The sequence below is a fragment of the Zosterops lateralis genome (assembly GCF_965231275.1).
Source record: "Zosterops lateralis genome assembly, chromosome: 22".
In the NCBI taxonomy this organism is placed as follows: domain Eukaryota; kingdom Metazoa; phylum Chordata; class Aves; order Passeriformes; family Zosteropidae; genus Zosterops; species Zosterops lateralis.
The window spans coordinates 1,539,554-1,563,812 of record NC_139782.1 but is presented as its reverse complement, the minus strand read 5'-3'; the positions used below and the strand labels follow the sequence as shown (position 1 = coordinate 1,563,812).

Below are 24,259 nucleotides of genomic sequence, written 5' to 3'. Positions count from 1 at the left end.
GGATCACGTGACCGCGGCACCGGGGCGGGATCACGTGAGCGGCCGGGGGGACCCCGGAGGAGGAGGAGGGAGGGGAGAGGGCACAGAGGGGTCCTGGGGGGGAAACTGAGTCTGGGGAGGGAGCCGAAAAGCGGGAGCGGACGACACAGCCAAGCGCCGGCAGCGGCGTGACGGCGGGGAAGGGCTGGGGAGGCTGCGGAAATCACTGATGTTGCACCAAAAGCTGCTGGATTCCGGCTAATTGTCCTCTGAGCTAATTGCACTCTCCCTCGCCCAGGAGCATTTCTCTGGTGCCCAGCACGGCTCCCGGCCCTCACAGTGGTGCCCCGCCCTGGCCTCACGGGTGGGCGCTTTCTGCCGCCGCTCGGCCCCGGCACCGCGGGGTCCTGCACACCCGCCCCAGACCCTCTGCTGAACCCAAACCAGGCTGCCAAGGGAACTCCCGGCAATTCAGGGAGGTGAGCCCATGGACTACCCGCGAGGTGGCACCAGGAGAACAGGGCTGAGAGCAGCGGCGGGGCAGGAGCGGAGCTGAGACAGCAACGATTAATTAAATGGGATAAGTGTAATAAACGGAACCTCCACGTCTTGCTTCGTCTAGCACTGAGGGAGACTCCTCACAGGATGCTGGGAAAAGGGCACAGCGAGATGGGTGATTTGTGTGGAGCTCTTGGGGAGGATTTCCTGCCATCCTCCTGCTCTTTGGCTCTTCCGTTTATCCCACAGCCCCCGGTTAAAGGAATCACCCAGCAGCAGCCCCCACCAGGGCGTCGCTGTGCCCTCGGCTCTGGTTTTCTCTGCCGGTATCGTGACAGAAACTGCCCCGTCCTGTCAGAACTGCTGCACGTCGGCCAAGTCCAGAGGAGGCCAAGATGAGCAGAGGGATGGAACACCTCACCCATGAGGGAAGGCTGAGGGAATTGGGATTGTGCAGTTTGGAGAGAAGAAGGCTCCAGGGTGACTTAATTGCAGCTTTTGCAATTTGCACCTTTCTTGTCAGGGAGCTGACAGGAAAGATGGAGAGAGACTATTTACAAGAGCCTGGAGTGCCAGGACACAGGGAATGGCTTCCCACTAGCAGAGGGCAGAGATAGATGGGATATTGGGAAGAAATTCCTCCCTGTGAGGGCAGTGAGGCCCTGGCACAGGGTGCCCAGAGCAGCTGTGGCTGCCCCTGGATCCCTGGCAGTGCCCAAGGCCGGGCTGGACGGGGCTTAGAGCAGCCTGGGACAGAGGAAGGTGTCCCTTCCTTGTGGCAGGAGTGGCACTGGATGAGCTTTAAGATCCTCTCCAGCCCAACCCAGTCTGGGATTCTATGAATTTCTAATTCCTAGCTCAGAAGGCACATCCAGACAGCTTTGTGAGGAACACTAACAAAACAGTCCCGGGAATATAACAAGAGGCTTCACATCATAGTGAGTTTTAAGTTGTAAATAACTTTTCTGTTCCTCTTGTCCAGAGTCAGGACAACCTGAACCACAGCTCAGCACAGGGAGAAGCTCACAGGAGTAGTCCCAGTATCTTCTGGGATGTTTGGCTTCTGACACATGAGAATTTACTAGGAATGACACAACTGCTCTTTTATATCTATTTCCTGCTATAAACGATTCCATACAAAGCACTTGATATAAACATATTTTGTTATGCAAACACACTAAAAGCGGGAAAACAGCATGAGTATATAAACTAGTTGCAAATGATTAATGAGGCAGTAATTAGCCTGAGGAGAATTAATAGGCTATGAGCAATTCAGATAAGCACAAGACACATGCCAGCCAGGGAGCATCACTCGTGACACCGGAGACAAAGCGGAACTGGAATCAGGGCTTGGCTGAAAACTTCATCAATGGAGGACAACAAAAACCTGTTTTTCCAGAATGTAGGACGAAAGATACAGACAAGTCACCCCCACCCACTGGTAGAACACCAAGCAGATAGACATGGAGCATAGATTCATCCCAACCAGTTTTAAACTTTTTTTGTTGGGAGTGTAGTTGTCCTTCTTGGTGTCTGTTCCAACTTCAAACATCTGCAAGGTATTTTTGTATTGTTCTAATAATTAGGAATCAGGAATTTTAAGACATTTCCATTTTGGATGTGGGAACTGACAGAGCAAATTTGAAGCTTCTGAACTATTGCAATAGTGGCTGTTTTCTACTTTCCCAGTTCTTTTTAACAGCATGAACTTGCTGACAAAGAATTATGTGAAATGCAAAAGAAAATTCTCTTTTTAAAGATAAATGAGTCTTGCAGTTCACCATCCGACTTCCAGATATTTCTGCCCTTTGATATCAACTTCTGCAACTGAGAGATACTCAGCTCCTAAAATCTGGGGTCATCCAAAAGTCCATCAAGCACCACCAGGTGCCATGTCAGCAGAAACACAGCAGTGCTCAGGCACTTTGACGAAGTTTGCTTACGACAAACCTCCTATTTCTCAGCAAATTAGTTCTTCTCACCTCATCCGTCTCTCCAGCAAGTTCATGAGATTAGAACCTTCCTGAACTCCTTGCCCTCCTCATCTGCAGTTGTTTCATTTCTTTCTGCTGCTCCTCTCTGGGAGGGAGGGGCTGGGACATGGGGGCACAGGCAGTGTGAGCATTCAGGTGCACTTGAGGCTACCAGTGTGGTACTGTGTGTCTTCTGTTGGTAACACTGACCTCATCTGGCTTTTTGGGATTAGTGATCCTTCCCTTCCTTCTTTCATTCCTTTCTTCCATGGGATTTTTGCTGAGAAACCATCTGTATTTTACTCCTCAAATAAAAAGGCAGAAAGAAATCAGAGGCTGAGGAATTTTGTTCAGGCATTTTTTTCAGACAAGATGAATATTCACAAAACGTCTCAGCAAGGGCACTCCCAAGTGCATGAGGTTGTTTGGTGACCACCACAGGAAAGAAGATGGTCTCACCATCTAGGACATTGGTCTTGCTTTTAGTTTCCAGATCTTTCTCATGGACTCTGAGATATCCTGTGTGGGCCTCAGTCATGCTTCAGTTTGTACTGGAAACCTTCTAATGATTAAAGCAAACAGGATAAAAGAGTTATCCTAGGATGAAAAAAGAGATACTCTAGGATAAAAGAGCTAATAACAATTGGACATTCAACAGTCAAATTAATAATTTCAATCTCATTTTTTACTTGGTGCTGTAGGGTAGCAAGTGTTTCTAAACCAACAGCAAACTTCCTACCCAGAGAGCTCAAAACTGGTGGTACTTATGCTCTAACCAAAGCACTGCATTCAGCACACCAATGTTAGAAACAGTTAATTCCCCCAAGCCTGTCACTGTCCAGCAAAGCACTGTTTAGAGAACAATGAAATTGCTTTCAACTAAGAGAGTTCTAATTTAATAATAACAGTAATGTCTGGCTGTCAGAGTGGTCTGCTAATGCCATGGAGTCTGCTTCCAGACAGGAATTGCCCACTGATATTATCAGTCGTTGTAAAATGTCTTGGCTGGGAAGTCAATCATTAACTCTGGTTCCCATGTCATAAAAACATCGTATTGTAGGAGCACGGCCTCACTTAAGGCTCTCATTAATCAATCAGGAATACAGCAACACATAAAAGGAGCCAGAGACTCAGGAAATCCTTCAGCTAAGGGGAGACAAGCTGCACCGAGGTTTATCTCCATGGAGAAATCCACTGACAAGCCAAACAAGGAAAACAGATCATCAGCTCCTGGAGTACTGCAGGCTGAAGCAGACGGTCCTGTGCCCGTGGCAGGAGGTGCTGCAGAAAGGAGCAGAGCAGGATCCATAACACAAAACTCAAAATACAAGAAGAGAGTGTCATTCACTGAAGAGTGTACTGAAGAAATGGAGAGACCTTCAGAAACAGAGAGAGACAGTCCTGCTGCCTTTAAACCAGCAGTTTTGGAACGAGACTCTCCAAACTCGGGACCACTTGCCGCACTAGCAAACACAAACTCTCCCGAAATGAGCACGTTGGAACTGAACCAGTGCCCAGACACAGCCACCCTGGATATGGACTGCATGATCTGCTTCAACAAGTACAGCATCTACAGAGTCCCAAAGCTCCTGGACTGCCAGCACACCTTCTGTGCTGTCTGCCTCAAGCTGATCCTCAGGAAGGAGGAGAACACCTGGATAATCACCTGCCCCCTCTGCAGAAAAGCCACCTTCGTGTCAGGAGGGCTCATCCGCACGCTCCAGAATAAAGAAGACATCCTGGAGCGCTTGGAGAACCTTGATTCAAACCCTGAGGTGTGCGTCTATGCCATGGGGCTGGACGGCAATAGCTGGACTCCGAGCAGCCAAGACATTTTAAACTCAGAGGAAAACAGCCCAGCACACACCAGCCTGGTTGTGCAGAGACTCCTGCTGCTCCTGCTGCTTGGGGTGATCCTCACCATACTCATCCTCCCCTTTATGTACTCTGGGAGGGTGAAATGGGTAATTTGTCTCCTGCTTACTTTGGGGTTGCTCATGTCTATGCTGCTTTGCTGCACTCCTAAATTCCACTGTAGGTGCAAGAAGGACTCTCAAACCTCCTGTGACAAGGAGATCCACGTTGTTACTGTTGCTTGAAACAACTAACCTGTGAGTCCCAGCGATCAGGGACTGGGCCAAGTGCACGCTGGGCACACCAGTGAGTTACGGACTAAAAACAATCTGTCAGGGGAATAAATTCAACAGTTGGCTGAGCTGGCTCAATGCCAATGCACAGTGTTGTTTAATCTCATTATTGCAAACAAAATGAACTATTTATATGTTGATATTTATGTGTTTTCCAGACAATTTTTATCCCAGACTAGTAATTGTGTTGGTTTGTTTTGCCATTTTGTTGATGTCCGTGTCCCCTCCTGATCAGCCCTGCAGGATGTTTTCTGGGACACCAGGGAGGTGATGTCCTGCAAAACCCGGCAGTTGCTGTTCCCACTCTCTGAACACACAGACACCTTTCCCTGGGACAGTGCAGGAAATAAGGCTGCTAAATCAGGGAGTGGATGTTTGGAAGAGAGTAATTTTAGCCCAGATTATCACCTTAATCCCTGGCAGGGATGGGAAAGGGACTGGGAAAACGGATGTCAGTTGATGCCATTTAAAGTTACACACAAAATTGGAGAGGCAAACCCAACATTCCTAATCTTGAGTCTGTGGCTTGCGAAGGGCAAGGCTCAAAAACCTCATGACCCTCCAAATTCCCCACATTATTTAGCACAGAAATAGTTCCTCTCACCTGCATTCCTTTATCTGGCAACCTGCAGAACCTCTCTTCTTGCCCCCTTTACATTGCCCTTGGAGAAGCTCACAGATGTAAACAGAAAATCCATTGACTGCTGCATCACACCATGTGTGATATTTTTAAATGGAATGTCTCCATTAAATCTAAAATAATATTAATTGCTCATTGACTTGTTTGTATCAATTCCTTATGGACAATTCATGTCAAAACAATTCCTAGTTTCCTTATTCACAGGAACTGCAGCTGAGAAAGCGTATTAGGGAGTCTGCAGAGCTGAGTTTGTGAGTAAAGCAAAGCAGTAATGTGTTGGAGTGTTCCTTCATTTAAAAAAAAAATACTTAGTTGCTAAGAAAAGACCCTGAAACACAACTAAAATTAAACTGAGGAAAAAATAGATTTCTCTAGTTAAACTGCATGTTTAAGAGTGTCAAGGATCTCAGGAGACCTTGGATCAGGTAAATATTTGTGTTCGATAAGACTGGAAACTGATGTCCTGCAGTTGCTCAGTATATAAATATACAGAGTGTCTCACAGCAGATAAAGCAGGTTAGACCAAGAGGGTAGGAACTCTTGTACTCCTAAAGTCTTGGAAAACACAGGTTTGTTTTCAGCCACGAATGGGAGCTTTCAGGAGAACTAAATCCTTTGGGTTTTCTCATCTCTTTAGACAGCAACAGGCTTACTGCAGAATACATATGACATTTGCTAATAAACAATCAGAAGAAATCTTTCCAGATGGAAAAAAGGCAGGTAGTTTTAAACCCAAATACTGTATTATTCCAAACAGAAATACTGGACCAGATATTTAGCTGCGCTGAAAATAATTTCAGAAACATTGGGCAAATCTTTCAGCTCACAGACAATATTCTTATCGAGTTCCCTTCACCAACACCAGTGGGTGACTGGTGCTGTAAAGGTCTCTAACAAATGTATTGACCTGAACAGATCACTCACAAGGGATCCTGCCAGCCCATGTATGTTTTCAGCACATGGGTGTGAAGAAAGGAAAACAGAATTAACATGACCAGTAAAATCTTTTATTACGCTTCACCCTGCCCTTCCAAAATAATTGTTTTATTACACTACTTTCTACACAGCCAAAAAAAAGGCCAACAGGAAAGGGTAGCATACAAAAGTGTGATTTCCAGGTAGAGATTGGCCCTCTGAAAGAATCCCTATGGATCATATGGAGCAGCACCTTCTAAGTTTTCCTTCAGCCGTTCCACTGAAATGTTTTTCAGGCTGAGAGCCACTAACAGGCAGGTGATTCAGAGTTCACAGATGCTGGTGGCAGTCATGAGCCTCTGGAGCCTGGTATCTTTTGAACAGATTCCCATCTGACAAGAGAAGGCTCAATAACCATGCAAGACTTTGAAGCGGCAATTAAGTTATAGAGGAAAAGGCTAATGGGATTATATCCCAAATTGTAAAGGCTTTGCTTGTTCTCGTGTTTAATTCATGCTGGTCATTTTGTTAAGCAAGTTTCAGCTCTGAAGTCCCATGGCCTGCTTATCTAACTTGGCTAGCTCCTGATTTGGGACAGCGGCTGGGTCACTGGGACACTGTGGCCTAGAGAGGGGGGACAGTAATGAGTAATGGGGTCAGGCAGCTCCACCTCACCCCGCCATCCCCTCATCCCTCACCATCCCCTCAGGTGATCCCGGAGTCAGCTCGCTTGGCTGGAGCACGGTGCTGACAACACCAACATCGTGCCTTTGATCCCTTCTGTGGGCCATTCACTTAAGGAGCTGGACTTCATGATGCCTGTGGATCCCTTCCAATTCGGAATATTCTGTCATCCCCTCCGTGTCCTCCACCCCTCAGCCCAGCAGCTTCCACCCTCCATTCCGCACTCGGCTGTGCCGATGGCGCAGCGCCGGCGGCCGGGCCGGGCAGGGCAGGGCAGGAAGGGGCGGGCGCCGGGGGCGGTAGTTGGTGCTCGGTCAGTTCCCGGTCCGCGGTGTTCCCTTCCCGGTGCCCGGTGCTCGGTGCCCGGTGCTCGGCCGGGCCGGCGGCAGGTCGGGGCCGGGCCGGGGGTGCGGGGGGCGCTGGGCTGGGGCAGCGCCGCGGGCTGCGGGACGGGCGGGCGGAACCCTCCCCTCAGGCCGCTCCTGTGCTGTGACCGCTGCTTCCCTCCCCTCAGCGGGGCCAGAGGCGCCGCTTTCCGTAAATAAGTGCCTGTGTTGGATCAGCAGAGACTTCAGCCGTGAAGGATTTGTGGTAACAGTGACCACGGGCAGCTGTGGCGGTGTCTGCCCTCACAGTTCCCCGGCTGAGGTGGTGCCCTCACGCTTTTCTCACTGTGCTGTTCCCTGTCCGCAGCTTTGCTCGCCTCACTGGGAGGACATCGCTTCTCACCCGCTGCTGTGCAGACCTCAGGATTAACTGAATTAAACACGCTCACTTTTCCAACTACTTAAACTTTGGGCTTCTCCATGTCCCTGTCCCCTCCGGTTCTGATCCCTGTGGCCTATCCATATCGCATTTATGTGTCCTTACATTGAGACTGAACTGAATTTACAGCATTCCGTGTTCATGCCTCCTATCTAGGATTAAAAGTAGAGGCTTGGTGCTCCCAGCACCTCTGGAGCCATGGCCAGGTCCCCAAAAAATCTCTTTTGCCCAAATGTTTCCGCAATCACAGCGTTGTGTGCAATGTAACCACAGCTGGGCTGCGCTGTCCCCGCTGGGCCTCACACGGAACTCTTTGGCCAGCCCCCAATAATTACCTACAGCCGCTTCTCTGAAGTTAATGAGATGCCTCATTAACTTTGGGGAGGTGTGGAGATGATGGTTTGGTCCCTTTTGTCACAGTTCAGGACAAATGCGATGCCGCCCTGTCTCTCTTCCCTCTTTCAGCTGCAGGGAGTAGATGTATCCTACAGCTTTAGATCCCCGAGGGAATTATCTTTCTGCTTTCCAAACAGGATTGTATGAGCTGCTCTATAAAATACACCATCTCTCAAGAAAACAAAGGGCTTTGTGTGAAAAATGAGAGCTGGAAGTGATAAAAAATTCTCTTTCAAGTGACAGTTCACATTATGGCAATGCTGTTGATTGCTGAACTGCATTGTTTGAGGAAGGGATGGGAATTCCAGTGCCATGAGACTTAAAAAATTTTGGAATAAATAACTTTTGGAATATGTTTCTAACTCTCAGTTCTCTCATCTTGGATCTGTGGCAAAAGTTCTTGGCCCAAATTTTATTTAGTAAATCACACATTGCCCTTTTTTTATGCTGTGTGTTTGAAAATCCCAAGCCTAGTTTCTGCTACGTGTTTATAAGGAAAAAGATACCTGTGTAGAGGGAAGTATATGGATCTGAGCATCTTCAGAGCAAAGTCTTCCAGAAACTTTCTCTGCATATTTTAGCTGCTCAGCACTCTGAATTATTTGTTGCATGCCAGGAGGCACCATGGTGTTACTCCATTATTGCTCCATGTTTCGTGTTATTAGGAAATTAGGTTAAACAGTTGTACTGCTCATGGATCTTTTTTAGCTGCTTCACTTTTCATAAGAGCCCCTGTTAAGAAATCAATAAATCTATCAGGGAAGGGGGTTTTATTTTCAGTGCTGTCTCCCATAATGTGTCCAGAGGTGAGCAGACATGGCAAATAATTGTAAAATTATTGAAACTTTAGTGTTAGATTATTCCTGGGAGAATTGGTCTGGAGGTTTGGATGTTTAGGGTTTCTGAGTGGGAAGGCGGGACAGACACCTTTCCTAAAGAACCATGACAAGTGACATGCAGATAATAAAATTTCTTTTAAAAGAGCAGCTCCTGTTGCAATTCTTTCTTTTAGGGCTCTAAAACAATCCATAAATGGTGTCTGCATCCCCTGGGAATCACTAGTAGTGTCATGGGCTCCTAATTTCTATTTAGCCAGGGTGTGGAAGAAAGGAAACATTTTAATTTGAACTATAAAATGAAAAGGGTGATTTGGGGCCCTTAAAACTGATTGGATCTTAAGGAAATAAGTAGAAATTCCAGGTGATGGCAGTGAGCCCTGGAGCAGGTTGTTACCTAGGCTGAATTTAAAATGAGCTGTTGTCACCTCTGCCTGAGGCCTCAGTTTGCTGCTGGCACCATCAGGGGAGCAGCTGGGACCCCTTCACTTGAAAGGGTGCACAGCTACACTCTAAAAAATAATATCTTGGCCCAGCCCAAGATCCGTGTGGTGCACGGACCTTATTTTTAGGGAAAGAGCAGTGCAGGTTGTATAGAGGAGGAATATTACAAGCATGCACAGCAATGACCATGGGACGCATCAAAGTCCTCAGAGGCTGCAGCTGGACTCAACTTTCCTAATGCTGTCAGCAAAAAAAACCAGGAGCAATTTGGGCTGAGGACAAGAGAGGAAAATTATTTCCCAGGCAGCTATACTGGTCCCTGTATCAGGTGCAGAGCTTTTATTTTCACGTTATTTTTGCAGTAAGTGTGGGACTGATAGGCCTGAATGGAGCCCAGTCTTTTTGCATTCCAAATGGAACTTGTCCTTTTGCAGGTTGAAATATTTATTGTCAGCTAATTTTATGCAAAACGTTTGAGAATTGGTGAACTGTTCATTTGTGTCCTGTTTCTGTGTCTTCTTTGGTCACAGCAGAGTGTTGGGGGCAATAGGCAAGCTGGACCTGGTCTAGACTTGATTTAATTCCAGTCACAAGTGTGGTAGTAAAAACAAAGACAAATTTGTCTCCTCACTTCTGGTTTCCAACTGCTTGCTGTTGGTTTGGTTGGGGTTTTTTTCAGCTGTTTTTTCCTCCTTGAACTTGCAGGTGAAAATGGCTGCGGAGGAGAAGTGGAAAGGCTGGGCTTCGAAACAGCAAAAAGAGGCTGAGCGTGGTGGGGAGAGGGAGCCGGGCGTTCTCCTGGGCCGGCAGCTGGGAGAGCCCGGGAGATTCGCGTACGCGGCGCTTTGTGGCATTTCCCTTGCCTGGCTCTTCCCTGAAAACGAGCAAAGGTACAAGTGGAGCGAGGGCTGGGCAAGGCAGGTGGGTTTTGGGTGGTGGCTCAGCTAGAGCTGGTATCAGACTCTGTGCGGGGTCTTCTGAAGTTGAGGGAGTGGAAGATCCTTCTCTCTTGCACCTGTGAGGCTTTTAAATTCAGCACAAAACACATCCATTAACACTGCAGACATCAAAGCATGTTCTGAAGCAAGGTCTAGCCCCACTCAGATTGTTTCCTTGTTTATTTAGCCACCTCGTTTAGCAATTCACCTTCTGCTGACTCCTGATGCTTTGATTTTTGTCTGAACCAACGTTTGAAACCACGGATTGCTCAAAGCTATAAAAATACCCAGTTGTGGGGCCTTGAAATACCCAGGTGTGAAGCCTTAACTGCTTCTGTTGCCTTACAGCTCTTTCAGGACAGAATTCATCAAGGGCTTTGTGAAGTGGCTGGACTTGCCTGATGCTGTTTTACCTGCCATGACAGCCTTTGCTGATGGCTTAGGAGGTGAGGGCACAGAAACTTTCACTGAAATTTTGCTGAAGGATCCCATCCTGAAAGAAAATCCACTTCTCATTACCCAGGTTAGTCCATATGCTCCCCTTGCCCTTGTTTGCTTTACAAAAGTGGTTTGTCATGTCTGCCTGTTTGCAGCTGAAGTGCTGTTTGTGCAGTCAGGGAAATAAAGTCAATATTTCTGATAGGCACTTATTTATAAGCAGCTGTGGGGGACTGGCAGTCTATTCATAAAGAGCTCATGGAAATGCTGAACATGTAGCATGGTCACTCTCTGCTGAGTTGTGTCTTTGATGGTTTCACTCTACAGAACAGAGAACTGACAAAGTTTTTACTTTGATTGTGTTATTGCAGTGATCTCCATTCATGCTCATGTTGTACAGATTTTAGTGACACCCTGAACACAGTAGACCTGATTTTCACTTGTTTGAAAGCCCTTTCACTATATATGTATCACAAACCACCTCCACATATCTGTTCCAAGGAGCACCATTTCCAGTATTTCTCCCAGAGTACATTTTGACCAGAAGGAAATTATTGTGACTTTATTTTCTTTCACTGAAGAAGGGATACTGTGGCTGCTCTATAATGTTCTGCGGTAAAAGCTGGTGGAAGGATAAAAGAAGTGAAGCATTTTGGCAGCATTTGCTTTTGCTGGGGAAGATCTCATCCAGCCTCATGTTATGCCATGCAGGGTGAAGAGAACATGAGGCTGCTGCTGGTTTCACAGAGAACGTGGGCACTGTCACCCTGTGCATGCAGCCAGTGCTCTGGTATTGATTGATTGAGGGCTATCACACACTCACCTTGACCAATGGCCTGGCAGAACAACAGATGTGAGAACTCGTCTATGTTAGGGGAGATAAGAGAGCAGTGAACTTCTCTGGTCATCATGACCCGCTCCTGTTTCCTAGCCACCTTTTTCTGTCTCCTGTCAGTCCATGAAATGCATCAGAGGATCTGCTCCTGGTCTAAATGCTCCAGTGCCCAAAGTCCTACAACAGTACAAGGACAGCAACAGAGATCTTAATTAATAATTTAGAGCAGATCTTCTAAAATAAAAGTGACCATTTGGATGCTGTTTCCTCAAATTCTATACATTCACACTCATTCTTTCTGCCTTGGTGTGCTTCCTGTGTCATTTCCCTCATTCTCTCTGCCTCAGGATGGATTCTCTGCATTGAGGCAAGTTTTCCTACATTGCTGCTGAATTTATTAAGGCTGAAATTTGGCTTGTGCTTGCTCCGAGTTTATGCTGCATGAGGGCTCCATGTGCTTGTACCAAAGTGGCTCTGGACCAGCAGAAGCACATGGGATTTTGCTCTGACCCAGGAAACTGAGGATATGCCCTGGATTTGGGTGGAATACAGAAACCATAGACAACTTCTATCAGTTGAAGGCAAAGATAAGGAATAATTATCAGTCTAGTGCCACAGTAGCAATCCCTTACACAGTCATCTGCATGTGGGCAAGGTGATTGATTTTGCCTGAGGAGAGACAGAAGGAAAGGCTTCAGCAGAGCAAGGCAGCAGAGGTGTGTCTGGAAAAACACACTGGTGTGTGGGAAACGTCAGCGATAAGCTGAGATCAGCTTTTTCCTTCTTACCTGGAAATAAACAAGCCATGGACAAAGCTCTATGAATTATTGATCTTTTGCTTTATGGTGCTTGTGCTTTTTTGTATTCAGCTGCTGCTGACACGATATTTACTGTTTATTAAATATCTGCTTTAATTGCTCGACGTGTTCAGTGGCAGGGCCTTGCTGTCACTAATGCTGCATTTTTGCAGGCCCTTCAGCTCCTTTGAGATGAAGGGATGATCCATGAAGTCAGGAGATTAGATGTGAGCTCACCATTGATTCAATGAACATCTGAGGATTATAGATTGTTATCTTTGTTTTCATTGCAGATGACTAATACAGGCAGATGGTGGTAACTGAATCCTTTAAAGACAGTCACAGCAGTCTGTGGGTGTGGTATGGGAAGGCAATGCAATAAAAGACATGTAGAAGTGGTGATAGGTGATAAAATGTTGAAAATTCTTATTATGAATGTGTTTTTTGCTTTCAACATACTTAGAATGGCCATTTTCCAGTGGTTTTCTACCCACATTCACTGCAATGTGGATTTGGGGCTCTCTGTTGTTAAGGAAATTCGTTTTGAGCTTGCATCAACTGAGAAAAAGTTGGCAAAGACTGACTAAAGATTCCCTTCTTTTGTAAACCTTATCAGTCATATGGGTGGTTGTCTTGTCATAGAGTTTTCATGGAGATTCAAAACACTGACTTCAAAATAAGGCTGCAATATAACAACTGCTGCTTAGGGAGGAAAACAAACCAGTTGTGAACTAATCTAATCACTGCTGGTTAGATTCCAGGATGTGTAGTATGTGCACAGCCTAAACTGCAGCCTAAATTTTAGAGTGCTAACTGGGATGGATGCCATAAAAACAGTTGTTCCAGTTTCTCACCTGATTACCTACGTGCATCCCTGGCCTTCTGAAAGGCACATGTGTATGTGCTTAGGCCAGATTTATTTGGGGTGGTTTGATACCAGGTGCCACAGGTGACACTGGGCAGACAGGACAGGACCTGACTCACAGCCCCAGTTCCTTGAGCCTCACTCAGGGAGAGTTTATTGCCCACAAACCATCACCCTCTTCCAGAGACCCCTCTTCCAGAGGCTGCTTACATCAATCCATGGAAAACTGTGGCAACAAGGTCACAAGCTTCACCTTAGTCTAGACTCAAGGCCCTGGTCAGCTTTTTGCTCAAGGCTCCCAGCCCTACACCTTCTGCTGAGCTGTGACACCTCTGTGCCAGCCCTTCCCCCAGAAATGCACCCAGAGAGGAGGTGATGGTGCCCACGTAGCTGATCCTTGGGCACTCTAAGTACTCAGTTACACTCCTTCCTCTGGACTGGTGTCTCCAATTCCCACATCTCAGCAGCCAGCCTGGGGAGCAGTCTGCAGTTTGTCCCTCTTCTGGTTTGTTCTGCATTCTGCACTTCTCATGTGTAGGACTCTCAGATTAGAGAAGTTTTTATGATACAAACTGTGCTTGGGAGCTTACAGGACTAATAATCATAAAATCTTTGGCAGCCTCCTACATCTTTGGCTGCATTTTTTGTGTTCCCAGAGGGCTGAAAGGATTCCCTGTAAAATTCAGCTGTGCTGTATTTGTGTGTAGGAGAGGGAAGCAGCTCAACTGACCTGGTGCTTAATGTAGTCACATAAAGAGCTTAGAATTTGTCCAGTGGCGATAAAAGAGGAAAACACAGTTGTAAAAACACTGACCTCTTTTTCATGGATTTATCCATAGAAACCATCTATTGAATTGATTTGTTTTTCCATTTTTTTATGGTAAAGAGCCAACACAGAAGTAAGTCCCTCAATCATGACAGGCCATAAATTCTGAGTTTTTTAACTCACTTAATCCAAAAGAACTTCATGCCAGTTCAGCCTTACTGCCTAGAGCTGTGAATTCTCAGAATGCCAAAGAAAATAGGGGCCATTAGAGGAATATTCAGACCTGTTAGTGATGTTGCATATGTGAGTACATATGACTGCAGGGAGCAGAAGGCATTAGTGTGGGAGGGTTAGAGCCCTGTTCCTCCAAACTTTGTAGTCTGGTGTAAGATCAGGATCATAACAAAATAACAAAAAATGTGGGATGCCTCAGCATATACCAAGCATTATCTGCTTCTGTCCAGCCCTTTGTTGTGGCCTTTGGAGAATTTTTGACTGGTTTTGCTCTGTGCTGCCTCATTGAATTTTTACTTTCTGCTTCCCACTTATGAACTGAGCTGCTGCAGTAATTAGTCTGATGGGTTTTATGCCTCCATTTTGATCCCGCCAGACTATATAATCAGTTTTAAATTTAATTTTCTTTTTTTTTTTAGGACCTTTTATCCTTCTCACTTCAAGATGGTAAGTTCACTTAGCATTTGTTCTTTGGAAAAATAATATAGTTGAGTTTACATCTGATACTTTAAAGTGCTCAAAAAGGCACTGTCCTGTTTCATCTCATTTTCCTCTCTGGCAAAAGCTGCACACTCCTTTCTTGCATCCCCTTCAGGAAAAAAATCTCTTGTATTAGGAGTGGTTAATAATACCCACTGAAAATTGAACAGCTCTTCACCACCTTACCTTCACACACCATGCATCAGCAAGCAGATGTAAATGGTGGTGGAGTGGGGTGGTTTTTCTCAGTGTTTCCAGGGAAGCAGGTGACCTCTTCCTTTAGGAGGGCAATAAAGCTATTATGAAAATCTCAACCTAAAATATTTTCTGCTGGTTGCCTAAAAAAAGAAAAAAAAAAAAAAAAAAAAAAATAAAAAAATAAAAAATTTCAGGGTATAAATTCCAGACTATCCTGTGAAGCCCATTATAAATAAATGTGATTTTTCTCATATATTATATTACACATAAAACCATTCTCTGGTTTGCAATCCATTACGTGGATTAGTCTGATAAAATTAATGAAATAAAGACTGTCTGCTGAACAGAATGTTCATGTCTAAAAGAAGCCTGGATTCTATCACTACTTGCATTTTTTAAATCTCTGTGTTTTAACATGTTCTCACAGGAAAGAACTCACTGGTTGCTGATTAGCCTGTTGCACTGCAGAACAAAACACCTTTTGTTCTTGCTTTATTTTTAATGGAAAATTGACAAGTCAGTTATTGCAAAACTGCTTATTCTGTGAAGCTGGGATTTAGGAGAACCATCTTTCCAAGCCTCACTGCCTTCCCACCAGGCTGGTGAGGACGGAGCCCAGCAGTGTCAGCAGACAGGAAAAAGAAGGGGCTCATTACACCTGCCTGGACTTGCATGATGTGCCACATTTCAGGAAGGAGTGAAGATAAATCTTGTCCTCATTCCTCAACTAACCAGAAACCTGATCAAGAGTGTCATTAAAGGCCATGGAATTAGTTTAGTATCTTGGTGATGAGGGTAATAAATAAACATTCTTAATAGATTGCCCAATGCCATATTCGATCTACGTGCAGAGTATCAAACATTCTTTGTAATTGGGTCCTGCTGGTATCTTCACCCACCCTGAGAAAAGCAATTGTGTTTTTCATCCCAGAGTGCACCAAGAACCCTTTATAAAAGCAAACATCGGGAAGCAGTAGGTGCTGCTGAGAGAAACACATTAAAAAAAAACAACAAACATTAAAAAGCAAGAGTTGGCACAAATAATTTAAAATCTATTACATTTAAGATGTCTTTTCTTCTAAGATATCTTTTCTTCAAGAACACCTGCTTACAAAACGGGGAGTAATCAGTTCTGTTGTCTGATGTTGTCTGAGTGCATTGAGTGCATCTCCAGCAGGGAGTGTAAAAGCCAACATTTGTCCGTGGTGCTGCTGGGGGAGCTGGTGCGTAGCTTTACATTCCTGAGTGCCTCTTGTTGCCACCAAAGAAGAAGATAAAACTTTTGCATGGAGGTGCATTTTTACAAGATGCCACCTTCTTGCACTGGTGCAGTCGAGGTGGGCTGTGCCCAGTTACCCACACAGATATATTTGATATTTCCAGTTAGCACTGATCCTGCTGCAGCACTTCTCTGTTGAAAAGTTGCCAGCAGGCCTCTACCACAGAGGATGGAGACCAAAGATCTGAGATCCTTTTCCTGCCACAGAGGCATTACCTGGTGTGGTGGCTCTGTTTGCAGGGAAGAAAGATTTTCCATTTACCAGTCTCTTCTCATGTTCCTGGAAGAAAAAAGAGGGGGGAAGGAGCTGCGCTGTAACACATTGCTTGAGTACTCTGCTCCTTAACCAAACTGTGTGATCAGACTGATCAGAGTGATTTCCTGGGCTTTTCCTTTCTTTCCTCTCTTTTTCTCTCTTTCTCTCTTCAAGGTTCCTATGATGCTCGAGCCAGGGTGTTGATCTGCCGTGTCAGCTGGCTGCTAAGAATTCCCTTGGAAGATCTGGAAGTCCTGGAGGAATCTTTGCTTGAGAGCCTGAAGGAACAAAAAGAGGAAGAGTCAGAGTAAGAACATTTGGGTTGATATGGGATCAAAAAACACTGCCAGTGCTCAAAAACTTAGCGGTAATTACTTGTGCCTAAGTCCAGTCTCTGATTATTCCCCACATGGCTCTTACTGTAATCATTTATGGCTTGATGAGGGTTGCAGAGCCCTCATAGCACTGACGAGCAGAAAAGCTCAGCATTCTTAAAATCAGAGCTGAGACCTGGCCTTGCACACTGGTAAAGGCTGTTCTGCACTGAGCTGCCCCTTTCCTCTTTCCAGTTGCCTCTCAGAGACTGTAGATTTTGCATAAATACATCACAAAGGTCTTGTTGTCTCTTGGCCCAATATCCTTCAGGTAGAACTGCCTCTTGCAGAAAGAAGTTCCTACAGACAATCAGGATTAGATCCTCTGCTGTTCATTGTGTCTGGATTTGTCTTTCAACATCTTTAAGAGACAGCTAGATAACTCCTATTGAAGGGAGATTTCTGAGGGCAACAGGCTGAACCTTCAGATACATACAGACCTGGCTCATAATTCTGTGTTATTAACATAGGATTAATTCTTGGTATCTGTAAGAAATGTAGTATCTTTATATTCCTCTCATCAGGCAGGAATTGTATGACAGTTTAGCAATAATTAAAGCGGTAAATCTGTCTGTAGTGGACTTTCAAGGGAAATATTTTCATCTGTCAACTCAGCAAACAGGTTATGAGATTACCCTGAATGCTAATAAAGGCTTTGATAGATACTCTTGCCATGGTTCAGCTCAGGTATTACCATGGGGTCCAGCATGTGATGGGTATCTTCCAGTAACAGTTGTATTTAAATAATGCTTAACTTTATAGCACACTGTAAAAAGGGAAAGTCAGAATAATCTCAAAGATCGTGGACTGCTAAGCGTTTGTTGTGCAGGAGCAAGGGTTGTATTAATGGGGATTGTTTTGCTGTACAAACTCAGTGTTGGGCCTTTAAGCTGGGTCTGATAATGGTGAAAGAAGAGCGTGGATTTCAAACCCTGCTGCCAGCCCAGTGGGGTTACTGTGTGTCTGCTGTGGACAGAGCCAGGAATTCCTGTCTTGTCCTTTGCCCAAATTGCAGCCATGGGAGTAAATGTCTATTGGATAAAAATAAAAACCCTTATGGTGAGAGGTGCCCAAGACCACAGTGAAAACTCATTGTTATTGCTGTGCCAAAACAAGGCTGAGATTTGTGGGGAATCCATGATCCTTTCTTTGGTTTGAAGTCAGGAGTCAATGGGGAAAGGAAAATATAAACCTGTCACCACCTTGACCTCACAGATTTTGGGGCTGAGAGTACCATCATGTGCTTGGGATGCTGCCAGCTTTGACCAGCAAGATGTTTTGGAGCAGAAATAACCAACCAGGGGTTTGGCAGCTCCTGCACAGGTGTTTTTACTGATATTTGTTAACAGGAGGTTTTGCTCCTGCCTTTGCTGCTGTGAATATATTGGGCTGACACTCAGAACCTACAGGATTAAATGTGCAGTCCTCTAAAGAATAATGCTCCAACCACTTAAATCCATGTTAGTTGCACTAAATGTGCACTGACCCACAGATGAGAACCTTTCTTTTGTACACGGTTCTCTAAGCAACTGGAAAACATCACAACATTTGCTTGCTAATGTGTGCTCCTGACACTTTTCTATATTGGAAAATGACCTGTAAAAATCCCCATAACAATCTCTCTGAACATAACTTGTGGTTCAGGCAAGAAACTGCACATCTGAGCTCAGTGAGGGTAGAGAAATACCAGAGGCAGCAGTTAATTACCACAGTGGATGAAAGCAGTCTGGTAATCCAGTGATAATGCTAATGGAGGAGCCATTAGGAAGCAGCTGCTGGCAGCTCCAGAAGGGAGGCAATGACAGGCAAAACTCCTCCTTTTATTTACTGCATCGGCAGGCAGGATTTAGCTGCCACTCACCTTCTCCCCACATAACTCACACTGCTCATTATTCCAACTGACTCCAGGTTAGACATGTTCCAGCTCTCTTGTCATTATTCTCAGCCTGAGATACAGTGCAGTGACTGTAAAAGCCAATGAACCTCATGTAGAACAGAAATTGCTGGATATTGCCAGCTTAGGTATGAACAGCCTGGCTGCAGCACTCATGTAAAGAGCTCCAGGAGCAATTTTATCCAAAGCCAAGCATTCAGACTGGTGACTAAAGAACAAAGTAGAGCATTTTGAAAGGATGAGAGGGAATGGCCTCAAGTTGTGCCAGAGAGAGGTTCAGGGTAAATCAGGAGGAATTTCTTCATGGAAAGGGCTGTCAGGCATTGGAAGGGGCTTCCCATGGATATGGTGGAGCCCCCATCCCTGCAGGTGTCCAAGGAACAACTGGATGTAGCACTCAGTGCTCTGGGCTGGGTGACAAGGCAGAGATCAGGCACAGCTTGGACGTGATGGTCCTGGAGATCTTTTCCAGCCTCAATGATTCCATGGTTTTCTGATAGCCAAACCCTGCTTTGTCCAGGGACTGTAGAAGTGGCTGTGGTTGTGCAGAAATTGGAGGGATGTTGCTCTCTGCAGACACCACATTTGCAGCTGCATGAGGTAATGAGCAATGGCTTTTTGGAGGGTCTCTGTGGAGACAAAGTCTCCGTGACGTGCAGGTCCGTGGGAGTTCTGCCAGTGAGTGCAGTGACTCAGGGATTTCACCCACTGAGCTCCATTCTCCTCCTGCTGCGCCTCACAAAGCTGCATATTGTTTGGGACTCGTGTAAAATTGTCTTAATCAAAATTACAGTGTGCTTAGAGGGTTCCAGGAAGGATTTAGCAATTATATGGATAACGAAAATCCAAAATTAGGCTAGGATTAACAGGGAAAATATCCAAGTTTGGAAGCAAGATAAATTGTCATGTTTCAAGGCCTGGATTAACTGCTGTATAAAGAGGCCAGAAGGAACCTTCCTCTGGAAGCAACTTATTCCAGTATCCTCTGTTTCTCCCACCTTCCTCTGAAATTGAAGCACTTATTGTAAGAGAGAAAACAAAGACACTGGAGAGAAGTCAAAAGTAGTGGCTAATAAGTGGTATTTGTTCCTTTTAGGTTTATTTACCTTTTTCTGTTAAGCTTGTTAGAATGCAGCTTAAATACACACTGATGACTCTGTTTAATTCCCATTATATTATTATGTTGTGATGTGCAATTAGAAAGCAGCTCAAAGTAAACACTGCTGTTGGAAAACAGTTTAATTGCATCTCTGTTTGTTAGCACAAATTACCCCTTTTCACTTTTATTTCAAACACTTTTCCCTGTTTCTTCTTAGCTTTTTTGTGTTTTTTTAGGACATTTAGGCAGCATATAGTTAATGAAATGCCTTTGACTTTTTTTTCTTTCTTTTTTTTTTTTTTTACAAGCTTCAACCCTATTAGGAAGGGTTTTCTGAGTAAGTAATATCTGTTGGCTTTTGTCAGCAATTAAATCTGTTTCAATTCAAATTTGTTTCAGTTTAAATCTGTGGTCCATTTAATGCATTCAATTTAAATCCCTAAATCCATTCTCATAAATCTCAGTGTGCTGGCACAGTCCACACCTGCATGTTCCTTTTTACTGTTCCTGGGAGGGAAGTTACACTGAGGAGAATAAAAGCAGATTCTGCTGCAGCATTGTTATCCTTTGGGCTTTTCCCTTAGTTTTTCTACTTTTAATCCCCCCACAGAACTGCAGAAGTCTCAAGAAAAAAGAAGGAAAGAAGAAAAAAGCTGAAGAGATACCTGCTGATCGGTCTGGCAACTGTTGGGGGTGGAACAGTGATTGGTGAGGCTGCCCTTGGCATTCTGGGGACACAGCACCAGGGACAGAGAGAAGTCTGACTCCAAGAAAAGTATTTTCAGCCCCACAAAAATAAACATGAAAGAATTAGCTGGAAAAGTTATTCCAGTGTAGCTTCACTAGCTGGGGGAAGTATTAAACTGGGGTTGTCACCCTTAAAAATGTTTTCTCCTTTGCTCTCATATTATGAGAGGATCAGATCTTCAACTCCGAAATCAAAAGTGTGAGATTAGATTAATGTTTTCTGAGTAAAGAGAGCACAGCTCACCCCAGATCACCACGTAGTCTTCCTTTGACTTTGAAATTATTCTTCATTTTCCTGGAGTCAGTCAAAGAATGTGGGCAGATATTCAGGGCCCAGGGAGGGTCTCAGGAAGCCCCTTTATTGTTCCAGCAGCAGTAGTAGCACTCTCCCAGCATAGGGGAATGCCTGCCTGGGGTTTTTAAGGGATAATAGTTTGATATCTCTTGCTGCATCCTCAGGTCTGACAGGAGGCCTGGCTGCCCCTCTGGTTGCTGCAGGAGCTGCCACAATCATTGGGAGTGCTGGAGCAGCTGCCTTAGGATCCACTGCTGGCATTGCCATCATGGCATCCCTTTTTGGAGCAGCAGGAGCTGGTCTTACGGGTAAGAGAGTGACCACATCATTCTCAGCCACTGGGGCACAGGATCATGTCTGCAAACACAGCTAATGACACCACTGGGCTCTCTGAAGAGTGAGGGAAGTGATTGGAGGTGTAATCCTTGAGATTTTTGTCTCAGTGCTGATGAAGGTACTGAGTAACCCCTGGTGACCAAATAGGGAAAGAATATTTGGTGTGTGGTTAATGAAGGAAATGAAAACTTGCTGCTTTGGGTTAGAAAGATGCTGCCATGGAAAAAAGCAGCTGTTACAGAAAAAAAACCAAACAAACAACCCTTCTGCTGGATTCCCTCAGATCACACAAGCTCAGAAAGATCATGTTGGCTCCTTACCAAGCTATAAGTAATGCATGGGCTGACTGAGGGGTTTGGAAAGGAAAAAAAACCCTCTCCAGATTGTCCAATTATTTTCTTAACAAACTCCTACTATTAGCAGAGCGTGTCCTTTCAGTGCCATCTCTGAGCCATGTGTTTCTTCTTGGCTGCATGTAGGATACAAAATGAAGAAACGTGTGGGAGCCATAGAAGAGTTTGAATTCCTCCCACTTACTGAAGGGAGGCAGCTCCACATCACCATAGCAATCACTGGATGGCTGTGCACTGGCAAATATGGTAAGAACATGACGAAGAAGCTGAGAAGAGCTCCAAGGGCTGTGGCTGTGTCCCACTCCAGGCTGTGTTTGTGCTCACAAAGCACCATGTCCCACGTTTCCATGGCATGGTAACTGAACCACATCAATTCTCACCACAAGACTTTGCAACCCAATCTGCAATCCCAGGCAAACAGAGCAATAAAAAAGAGGGCATTAAGTTGGTGGTGATAGCTGGACTGGGAGCAGCCATAGTAGGATTGTTGCTGTTAGGAACTGTTGCATGGTTTTGCCAGAAAAGGTCTGTTTGGGAGATGGTTGCCAGCACTAGTATGAAGTGTCTCAGAGACCTTATGTTTATCCTCCAGGAATTAACAGAAAACAGCGTGTTTTTGCTCTCTCTGTATCTGCCAGCTAATGAGGTTTATTGGCAAGAAAGTTCTGTCAAGTAAATCCTGTTAAGCACAGCAAGCACTCTGGAGGTGACTTACAGGGTAAACCTTGAAAGGTCTGTAGTGCTTTATTTTCCAGTGTAGCTTGTCATATAAAATATGTCACCTGTCTGCTAATGTGCTCAGCAACCTGACTGAACAGCTGCCAGTTTATTGAGAAGAACTATAATTAACTGTGGGTATCATTAATGCAGAAGGGTGTCTCGCCCTGTCACTTCCAGGCTGCAGTTTGCTGTCACAGGGAAGTGACAGTGACTTTGCAGTGCTGTGCTTTGGCATCTCTCTTGTCTGCTTGCCAGAGGTCCAAATCGTTGGGGCTGGAGGGCTCCCAAGCACAGTTAAAGAGGCAAGTGTGTCCCTCCAGGAGCCTTTTTGTGTCTGTTTGCCCTTAAAAGGGAGTGCAGATGACACACATTCTTCTTCCATAAGGAGCAATCTGCTAGAATGTTTTAAAGAGCAAAATGAGGGTTGTCATCCATTTTCCTCCTTACAGCAGTGTCTGTCTGTGGACACACTCCTTCAAATGGACTGAGGACAGGAGTTTTATGGAATTTCCCACCTTGTGATTATGGAGGTGCCAACAGTTGCCAATCCACGTATCCCCAAATAAGACAGACCACTGTGGGTATCTTGTGTCACCTTGATCAGCAGCTGCCTCAACCTGACCTGCATTGTTTGGGGAAGGAACAGTGTGGGAAGGCTCTTAATTAATTAAGATGACAGCTCTGCTCTGCCCTTCAGTGTTGATCTGTCATTAATAGCATTGCCAGAATATTCCAGTGTCCTGCAGGTTCTGACCCTTTGTTGGGCTCCTCTTGCCAGGAATCAGCCATTGTGTTCTCTCCTAACATGAATTCCATCTTTGCAATTCCATCTTTTCCAGGGAGTTTCACAGCCCCGTGGAGCAGCATGTTGCACTCAAGTGAGCAGTACTGCCTGGCCTGGGAATCCAAGTACCTGATGGAGCTTGGCAACACCTTGGATTCCCTGCTGAATGGTTTTGTGAACATGATGGCTCAAGAAGCCCTTAAATTCACTGTCTTGTCAGGTAAGAAACTAAATCCTAAATCCTGTCGGATCTGCTTGAGTGGCTCTTGTGCAGTTTCAGTGTTAAAGGGATTTCCTAAAGGAGGAATGTTTTGGAGGAGGCAGTGCTGGCATTGCCCAGCAGAAGTGACCTGAGAACCTCCTCTACCACACCTGTAATTTAGCTGTGCTTTCCTGGACTGCTGAGCCACCGTGTCATTGCATCATTCTGGTAAAGTTACAGCTGGAAACACCTTCCCTTCACGTGTGACTGTTCATTTCCCCATGTTATTACACATTTACTGCTATACAGAAATGTCCCAACACGCAGGTTACAGTCACCCCCTGTGCCAGAACATCTTTTCTTATCTGTAGTCCAGCAAAGCACTTCTCAGCACAGCTATTGGGAAAGAAAAGCTGGAAATTACATAAGCTCCTAGGCTTAGCCTTTAACTTCAGTGAACTCTCTTGATTTCGATGTTTTCTGAGGAACCTCTGTGTGTTACAGGGATTGTGACAGCCTTGACTTGGCCAGCCTCTCTCCTGACTGCTGCCAGTGTCATTGACAACCCCTGGGGAGTGTGTCTGCATCGCTCTGCTGAAGTGGGCAAGCACCTTGCACACATCCTGCTCAGCAGACAGCAGGTAACTGGCTACAATTATCCAGGAATAACCCAGGGAGGTGAAGTTTTGTAGTCATGCTGGTTAAATGGTATCTTTCTAGGGAGACAAAAATTAATAGAACAAAAACTTCAGAGTGCTGCATGTGACCAGCAGATATCTCACTCACGGGGAGAAAGGAGGAGGTCTAAGTGGATCAGAGAAATCCTGCTGAGATTTGTTGCATTTAACCTAAAGCTTTTCTCAATGAGGTGGAAGAGAGCCAGGTCATAAATGACCCCAGGCTTAACCATGTCACAACACAGCCAGGCCCATCACCTAGTGGAAGTCAGAGAGTAAGAGGTGAGGATGGATGAAAAGGAAAGGAGAATACAAAATGTTAAAAATATTTATTGATCATTAAGAGGCACCAGCAAAACAACCTGACAGAAAAGTGGGTGGCAGGCAATGCCAGTGAGCTGTGGTTTGCCTACAG

The 24,259-nt window shown here is 45.2% G+C and overlaps 2 protein-coding genes across 6 annotated transcripts in view; both read left to right on the top strand.

Moving 5' to 3' along the window:
- Positions 1 to 10: 10 nt before the first annotated feature.
- The window catches only part of TMCO4 (transmembrane and coiled-coil domains 4), a 43,786-nt gene continuing 19,537 nt past the window's right edge, over positions 11 to 24,259 (top strand). The window contains exons 1-10 of one of the 5 annotated variants that reach the window (XM_083877010.1): positions 11 to 34; positions 9,983 to 10,167; positions 10,564 to 10,738; positions 14,570 to 14,597; positions 16,538 to 16,670; positions 20,341 to 20,438; positions 20,937 to 21,080; positions 21,588 to 21,707; positions 23,021 to 23,185; positions 23,672 to 23,808. In XM_083877010.1, coding sequence (XP_083733136.1) covers positions 9,989 to 10,167; positions 10,564 to 10,738; positions 14,570 to 14,597; positions 16,538 to 16,670; positions 20,341 to 20,438; positions 20,937 to 21,080; positions 21,588 to 21,707; positions 23,021 to 23,185; positions 23,672 to 23,808 — 1,179 coding nt within the window. In that variant the 5' untranslated portion in view covers positions 11 to 34; positions 9,983 to 9,988. Of the gene's footprint in view, positions 35 to 7,130; positions 7,226 to 7,343; positions 7,485 to 9,982; positions 10,168 to 10,563; positions 10,739 to 14,569; positions 14,598 to 16,537; positions 16,671 to 20,340; positions 20,439 to 20,936; positions 21,081 to 21,587; positions 21,708 to 23,020; positions 23,186 to 23,671; positions 23,809 to 24,259 lie in introns of those variants that run through there. The other 4 variants (XM_083877008.1, XM_083877007.1, XM_083877011.1 and 1 more) reach the window with 4 other exon arrangements.
- On the top strand, positions 3,607 to 5,199 carry RNF186 (ring finger protein 186). The gene has a single exon (XM_083876608.1). The coding sequence runs from the start codon at positions 3,632 to 3,634 to the stop codon at positions 4,547 to 4,549; it is 918 nt and encodes a 305-aa protein (XP_083732734.1). The 5' UTR covers positions 3,607 to 3,631; the 3' UTR covers positions 4,550 to 5,199.